The following is an 8,888-nucleotide window of genomic DNA, read 5'->3' on the forward strand; positions in this document are numbered from 1 at the left end:
ACTTCTCTCTTACGCAGTCCACATCTAATCTGTTGAAAATCCTATAGGGTGTGTTTGAAAAACATACAAAGATTCTGACTCTCCCTACCTCTATCACTACCACCCTGGTCTGAGCCACCATCATCTCTCACGTGGACTAATGCAATCACCTCCTAACTGGTGTCCCTGCTTCTGTTTTTGCTCCTCCGCAATCTATTCCCAGCACATCCAGGGTGCTCCTGCTTAACATAAGTCAGATCACACCACTCCTCTGTTCACTTGATTCTAGTAGCTTTATCTCTCAATCAGAGTAAAAGCCAAAGTCCTTACAAGGTCCCACAGTCTGACACCTTGTTACCCATCTCGCCTCCTGGATTCTTTGTTTATGCTGTCCCTTGCTGACACTGTTCCACATGCTGGCCTCCTTGCTATTTTCAGATTGTCCAGGTGTGATCTGGCTTTTTCCTCTGCCTGGAATGCTCTTCCTCTGACGTTCATCTGGCGCTCTCCCTCTGCCATCTTTTCAATTAGTCCTGCACTGACATCCACTTGAAATTGCTGCTGCTGCCAGACATGCATCCCTGCCCCTACGGCCCACTCATCTCTTCAACCAGCTCTTTTTTCATAACACTAATCACCTTCTAACTTATGAATTACTTTGTTTATTTATTATGTTTACTGCTTATAGTCTGTCTCCCACTACTAGAATATAAGCTCCACAAAGATTTTTTGTTTGCTTGCTTGCTTGTTTTTGTTTTATCTGTTTTATTCTGTTCTGTATGCCCAGGCCCAAGAATAATGTTTGCAATATAATAGATGTTTAGTGTGTTTTTGTTGAGTAAATATACTGGTACCTTTACAGTCTGAGAAAGATTCATTCAGACCAAGAGTGTGTCACTACAATTTGTAGAGTTAGAGCTCTAGAAAGAAGCAAGAGTGTACAGAGGAAAGAGCAGTGAAATGGAAGGCAGGAGCTCCTGGGTTCCAAATCCCTAGTGTTGGGCCATTAGCAAAACACTTATTCTCTGGAGTTAGACCAGTGTATGTGCATTTCAAAAGCAAACAAAGTAAGCCTAGAAATACATTGCAGTGATCACTGTTGTTCTTAGAATGTACTTCCTTAAATTAAGTTTACTTCCTTCCAATCAAGGCTTATCTTTATGACCACACATCAGAGCAACCTGTGTGTAATATCTGACCTTGGCACTAGCCTCAAGATTTTTTTCTTTCTAATGTAACCTTATAAATTATAATCTACCAAAATTTACCCTCCTCATCCCACTCTTAACTTCAGATTGTAGCCTGTCAGTTCCCTGGATGTTCCTTTTCATGAGTCATTTATCATGTTACACTCTTACATAATCTCAGGAGCCCCATGGCTCTGCTGCAAGCCTTTAGGAGGGTCAAAGGTTATAATAAACCAATCTTTGTAGTGAGCTCTTTGGGAAACCCGTATGTTGGTTGACATTTTCATAAATGACTTAAAAGACTTCTATTGGACTATCCATTCTATTAAGGTCTGCTTTGATTGAGTTAAGTGTTAGTAGATCTGCCTTTCTTCCTGGACTTGCTTTGTAACAGGGCTGGCATAGCACAAGCAAATGACACCAGAGCAGTCGTTTCCAAATAACAGTAGAGCATTTCTCATACCTCCCACTTAACTGTGCCACAACTTGAAGATTAACATCTTTCCTCATAGTTTCACATCAGGATGTTTTCTTACTGAAATTAGCGAACTTTTTCCTACACAATTGTTACTCAGAGTTGTGTAAGATGACTCTAGTTCTTACTAATGAAGTATATAGGCAATTTAGATTTACAGGTTTTCTGTGTTTAGAGGAGAGAAGAAAATCTTAAGAAACAGCTACTTAATTATATCAGCCTTTATTTAGTGAACTCTTTGCAGAATTTAGAGCGGTATTAGTTTGCTGGGTCTCCCATAACAAAGTACCACAAGTTAGTGGCTTAAGTGGCAGAAATTTACTGTTTCACAGTTCTGGAGTCTGAAGTCTGAAGAAGGCTGGAAGTCAAGGTGTCGGCAGGGTTGCTTCCTCCCGAGGGCTGTGAGGAAAGAACCTGTTCCAGGCCTATCTCCTTGACCTGTGCATGGAGTTCTCTCTTTGTCTTCACATCGTCTTCCCTCTGTGTGTGCCTGTCTCTGTGTCCAAATTCCCCCTTGTTATGAGGATACCAGTCATTGGATTAGGGGTTCACCCTATTCCAGAATGACCTCATCTTAACTAATCACATCTGCATCAACTCTATTTCCAAATAAGGTCACATTCTGACATTCTAAGGTACTGGGGGTTAAGTCGTCAACATACGAATTTGGGGGGAGGGCACACAGTTCATCCTGTGACATTGCTGTCAAGGTTTCTAATGTATTCTGAGGCAGAGAACAAAAGTGCGTTTTAGTTTTTGTTGCAGAGTGGGAGAACTGAAAGAAAAGTGAGTTAATTTTTTTTTTTATGGTAGTGGAACTACCTGAGAGTTGAAAGTCATACAGAGACTTTGTTCCTTGGCTCTGCCCACAAAACTGGACGTTATCTTCGTAGTGTTGTATCTTTGAACCTCAAAGTACTCCACTCTCTAGAAGCATAGGCTTTTTGTCTTAAAACAGGCTCAGTGAGAGGAAGGGTCTTTCTCATGGTTTCCCAAGTAGTAGAAACAGCTGCCTAGAACAATGCTCAACCCGTCTCATGTTCTTTTAATTACACTGTTAATTGCCCTTGTTAGTAACTGCTTTTGTTCTGTATGTTAAGACTAATTATCTTTCTGATTTTTTTCCTTCATGGTGGAAGGCTAATTTAAAAAAAAAAAATTGTTAGCATGTATCTAATATGTTTGCCTGACCTCTTTTGTTTATGTCCATAAACATTTATATACCTATTATCTTCTGTCATTTAAAAACCTACCATGTTATAAACTGGATTTGGGGCACCCCAGATTTTTCCATATTCCTTTTGACTCAGTACCTACTTCAGAGTGATTACAGGAAGTTATGGGCACGTTCCATTTTCCTTGTGGGCTGAATTTTTGGATGAAGGTTTTACTTTGCCTCCCAGTACACATTTGGTGTGTTGTTGTAGAAGGGAAAGGTCCGTGTATCAGGAAATATTGTTACACACGTGAACTGCTATGTGTGCCTTTTTAGTGTTGCTGGTTAGGAGACAGATGATAATTTAACCTTGAATATTCCCCACAACATTACATCTGATTAATCTACATTCTTTTGTTTTCTCACAATTTTAGCAAATTGATGGAGAAGCTTTTCTACTTATGACCCAAACGGACATTGTTAAAATTATGAGCATTAAGCTGGGCCCTGCTCTCAAAATTTTCAATTCTATTCTGATGTTCAAAGCTGCAGAGAAGAATTCTCACAATGAACTTTGAATGTGATGAATTCTGAATACCATCAGCTTTCTGTTTTAAAGCTCATGTTTTACTCAAAGCACAAGGACGGGTATAACTCCTATGCCAGAAGTCTCCAAAACTCAAAAGAGCAACACTATCGGATTATTTATATTCGTCAAGAGACAATATATATGAATTCTTATGAAAGTGCTTGAGCTTTTAACCAGGTACTGTCTAACAACAGTCATCTTTTGGTTCTGTTCACTGAGCTAAATTTATCTTTGTAAATCTTTTTGAGGCGGGGGGTGGGGGGAAACGGGGACTTCATTAATTATTTATGGATAAGGGGGGGCAGAGTAAGAACTTTTGGCATTTTGTAAACATTGTTGAATTCTCTTTCATGTATACTGTTTCTTTTTCAATACTTTCAGAAACCTTTTTATATAATCAAATTTCAACTTAAACCAAATTAGTCAAAACCTGGCTAAATTTAGCCAGTGACTGTTATCTGTATTGTTAATTTTGTGCCATATTTTGAATTGCAACATTATGCCAAGTATAACTTTGCAAGTCATGATATTGCCTAACTGCTTGTCATAATTTGTTGAGGCTGAATAGTTGTAAAAATTACTTTCTTTTGGATCAGTGTTTTTACTTTTGCACGTATTATGAAATGTTAAACAAATTACTTTTCACCAGCATCTTTATTATAATTACCAAAAACATGTATATAAAAGAATGGAATTGAAAAATAAAATATATAAACATAAATAAATTAGGTACTGTGTTGTGGCATTGATCTCATACATCGTGGTGCCGTATCAGAGGAATATGCAGTTACATTTGGGGGGATGTTTGTAAGGATCTTGGGCTATTTATGAGACTATCTTGAGCTTTTCTCTAATTGCCATTGAAGAAGCTGTGGTGTTCTACAGAGACCAAGGGCTCACTGTCAAGAGAAACACTAATCCATAAACAGCTCCATCTCAGGTCTTCTTCATGGTTGGCTGAAGGAGAGATTATATAGATTTTACTGAAAAGGCAAGGTGTGAAGGAGCAGCACCAGTCAATGCATAATTCTAAGTGCTCACACATTAGGGAAGTGATTTCCCAAAGCAATTATTCAAGAACCTCCATTTTTGAAAGGATTCCTTTTTCTGTTGAACACTTTGCCTCAATAAATAAGCATAGAGATGCACTTTAAATGACAACCCTTGATTATCTATAAACTAATAGCTGGTAGTGTTTCTTTTGCAAGAATGCATTTCTAAGGCAAAACGTAAAATATTTTGTCAGTCTTTTGATGTAATTTCTAATTCCAGGACTGGACATATATTCAAGGATTATTTTTAAAATAGAAAGTAAGTTTGGGTGGTTTCAAGATGGCGGCGGCTGCGGCGGCTGGCGCGGAGTAGCTGAGGTGGAAAAGGCGGCCACTGGGACTCAGGCAGCCGGGAAACTTGTGGACCTTCCTCTGGCCATCTCTTAAGGGAGGACTGCTGCTGCTGGCCGGTCGTGGGGGCTCAACGCCACATTGCCCCCGGCAGGAGAGGCTGCCTCATTTACAGGCAACAGCTTTGAAGTGTGGAGCAGGAAAAGAACTGATTCTTAGCTGCAAAAGTGAGTCTTGAAACAGGGAACACGGCGCCAGGGCTGCTGTGGATGCAGCCAGGATCCCGGAGGCTGGGGCCGCACTGAAGGCGGCCAGCTGCCCTATTCAGGATTCGAGGTTTCAGACCGGCATTAAAGAAGATTCCTGGGAGCGCCCGAGCGGTGCCGCGACTGAACAGCCCGAGGCGGCAGCGCCGAGAACACAGAAGGCAACAAACCAGAGACAGAGCGGGCGCCCGACCTGGCACAGCACTGTGAGTGATCCCTGGCACAGCTCTGTTCGGGGGGTGGTTGCCCACGCGGCTCCCCGACTGCACCACCAGGCCACTGACTGCCCCGGTGCTGCCTCCATTTTCCCAGGTGCGGGCAGCTCCGCCCTGCTCGGCCATCACTGAGCCCATTTGCTTGGCCTGGCGTGGGGCTTTCCGGACCCTGCGAGCCGGCTTCCTCTCCCACTCCCTCCACGGTTCTCTGGCAGGGCTGGGGGTGTGGGGCGTCCCGACCAGTTTTGGGAGGGCTAGGAAGTACGGGCGGGCCGACTGTCACTCCACCACACCCTGGACTCCGGCCCCGGTAAACTTCCTGTTACTGGGAGGCAGATACCATCTCTGCGACCACCAGTTTGGAAAAAAGCCTAACGAATTTCTGGTTGGGAATAGTGTGGTAGGAGAGTTCCCAGGTCCGCTTGAACCTGCCGGAGAGCAGGCTGCAGGCGGGCACTAGACTCGGTTTATACCGGGGGGATACAAAGGTGAACAAGACCCGAGAAAGATCTACACAGTGTTACAAAGGCACCCAGAGAGACCGGTCGTCTGTGCCTAGCAGAAACCTGGTAGACTTCCTGGGCGAGGCGGTGCTGAGCAGGGTCTTGAAGGCCCAGCTGATAGACGAGGGGTGCAGAAGACACGCCCCAACCCAGCACAGTGTGCACAGAGGGGGGAGACGTGCGGCCAGGGAGGCGGAGACTCGACAGAAACCACACACCCGGTGGGGTCGCCACTGCACGATCTAACAGCCTGGGCCAGAGCACACGGAACGGGGAGAAGTCCTGTACAGAAAGTGAAAGCTCAACAGAGATCACACACCCTGTGGTACGTGATCCACCAGCCCAGCAGAGTACAAGCTGACCAGAAAGGTGGATCCCCGGAGAAGCCCAAGACCCGAGGCAACCACACACACAAGACACTAGAGGCCAACTGAGCAGTCACGGCGGGAGCCATACCAAATTGGCAACAACAGCAACATCCTAGTTAGTCATTAGTCTTAAACCGGTGGACTGTGAAACCCCCTGCCACAATGAGTAAACACCAAAAAAAAGACACCAGAAATACAAAAAATCAAGAAAGTACACCACCAAAAGTTAATAAATCTCATACTCTAGATCCTATAGAACAAGAAGCCCTTGAAATAACTGACAAGGAATTTCGAGTGATAATTCTAAAGAAACTGAATGAGATACAAGAAAACTCAGCTAGACATCATGATGAAATGAGGAAAAGTATACAGGATCTGAAAGAGGAAATATACAAGGAAATCAATGTCCTGAAAAAAAATGTAGCAGAACTTGCTGAACTGAAGAAGTTATTCAGCGAAATAAAAAACACAACGGAGAGTTTAACCAGCAGGCTTGTCGAAGTTGAAGAGAGAACCTCTGAACTTGAAGATGGGCTGTTTGAAATAACACAAGCAGACAAAAAGAAAGAAAAAAGAATCAAGAACATGGAAGAAAATCTGAGAGAGATATCAGACAACCTCAAGCGCTCAAATATCCGAGTCATGGGTATTCCAGAAGGGGAGGAAAATGGAGATTCCATTGAAAACATATTCAACAAAATAGTGGCAGAAAACTTCCCAGGTATAGGAAAAATCACAGATCTTCAGATCCAGGAAGCTCAACGATCTCCAAACGTATTCAACCCAAAAAGGCCTTCTCCAAGACATGTCATAGTCAAATTGGCAAAACTCAGAGACAAAGAGAGAATCTTAAAAGCTGCAAGAGAGAAGCGTCAAATCACCTATAAGAGAGCCCCAATCAGGTTAACATCAGACTTTTCATCACAAACCCTAAAAGCTAGAAAGGAATGGGATGATATTTTCAAAATACTAAAAGACAAAGATTGCCAACCAAGAATACTCTACCCTGCAAGGCTATCCTTCCGAAATGAGGGGCAAATAGTATATTTCTCAGACAAACAAAAACTGCGGGAGTTCACTACCACAAGACCACCCTTACAAGAAATCCTCAAGGGAGTACTGGGTTTGGTTCCTGAAAAATAACTACCACTGCCATAAAAACCTAAGAAAAATCTAAACCCGCTAGTACAATAAAAATGGCATTCATGAAGAGAAAACAAGCTAACAAAAACACTATCTACAACCTAAGGAACCAACAAACAAAGAAACCAAACAGTAAATCAGAAAGCAAGGAACAAAAGACACCTAAGACAACCAAACAACCAATAAAATGCTAAGAATAAATCAACACCTTTCAATAACAACTCTTAATGTTAAAGGCTTAAATTCCCCAATTAAAAGACACAGACTGGCTGACTGGATCAAAAAGCAGGACCCAACTATATGCTGCCTACAAGAGACCCACCTCACCCATAAAGATTCACACAGACTAAGAGTGAAAGGATGGAAAAAGATTTACCATGCAAACAGAAAAGAAAAACGAGCTGGAGTGGCTATTCTTATATCTGACAAAATAGACTTTAAACTAAAAACCATAAAAAGAGACAATGAGGGACACTACTTAATGATAAAAGGACTGATCCATCAAGAAGACATAACAATCATAAATATGTACGCACCCAATGTTGGAGCAGCCAGATTTATAAAACAAACTCTATTAGACCTAAAGAAGGAAATAGACACTAATACCATAATAGCAGGGGACCTGAACACTCCACTGTCAATATTAGACAGATCATCTAGGCAAAGAATCAGTAGAGAAACACAAGATCTAAACAAGACTCTAGACCAATTGGAATTGGCAGATATCTACAGAACATTCCACCCAACAACCTCAGAATATTCATTCTTCTCATCAGCACATGGATCATTCTCCAAGATAGATCACATATTAGGTCACAAATCAAGTCTCAATAAATTCAAAAAAATTGGAATTATCCCATGTATCTTCTCAGACCACAATGGATTAAAACTAGAAATTAATAACAAGCGAAACTCTGGAAACTATACAAACACATGGAAATTAAACAGCATTCTACTTAATGACATATGGGTCCAAGAAGAAATCAAGCAGGAAATCAAAAAGTTTATTGAAACTAATGAAAACAATGATACATCATACCAAAACCTGTGGGATACTGCAAAAGCAGTATTGAGGGGAAAATTTATTGCATTAAATGCTCACTTCAGAAGAATGGAAAGATGGCAAGTGAACAACCTAACACTTCACCTTAAATAACTAGAAAAACAAGAACAATCCAATCCTAAAGTTAGCAGACGGAGAGAAATCATTAAGATCAGAGCAGAACTGAATGAAATTGAAAACCAAAAAACAATTCAAAAGATCAACGAATCAAAAAGTTGGTTTTTTGAAAAGATAAATAAAATTGACAAACCATTAGCATGGCTAACAAAAAAAAGAAGAGAGAAGACTCAAATAACAAAAATTAGAAATGAAAAAGGCGATATTACAACTGATTCATCTGAAATACAAGGAATCATTCGAGACTACTATAAACAACTATACGCCAACAAATTTGAAAATCTGGAGGAAATGGATAAATTTCTGGACACACACAAGCTCCCAAAATTGAACCGTGAAGACGTAGAAAATTTGAACAGACCAATAACAATAAAGGAGATTGAAGCTGTTATCAGAAGGCTCCCAACAAAGAAAAGCCCAGGACCAGATGGATACACAGCAGAATTTTACCAAACATTCAAAGAGGAATTGACACCGATTCTTT

At 41.3% G+C, this 8,888-nt stretch overlaps 1 protein-coding gene across 1 annotated transcript in view; it reads left to right on the plus strand.

Annotated features, from left to right (window-relative positions):
- Positions 1-3,578, plus strand: part of L3MBTL3 (L3MBTL histone methyl-lysine binding protein 3) — an 87,289-nt gene extending 83,711 nt beyond the window's left edge. The window contains exon 21 of the mRNA XM_063097048.1: positions 3,232-3,578. Coding sequence (XP_062953118.1) covers positions 3,232-3,375 — 144 coding nt within the window. The 3' untranslated portion in view covers positions 3,376-3,578. The remainder of the gene's footprint in view (positions 1-3,231) is intronic.
- Positions 3,579-8,888: the final 5,310 nt, after the last annotated feature.

The sequence above is a fragment of the Cynocephalus volans genome, chromosome 5 (genome assembly GCF_027409185.1).
Source record: "Cynocephalus volans isolate mCynVol1 chromosome 5, mCynVol1.pri, whole genome shotgun sequence".
NCBI lineage: Eukaryota > Metazoa > Chordata > Mammalia > Dermoptera > Cynocephalidae > Cynocephalus > Cynocephalus volans.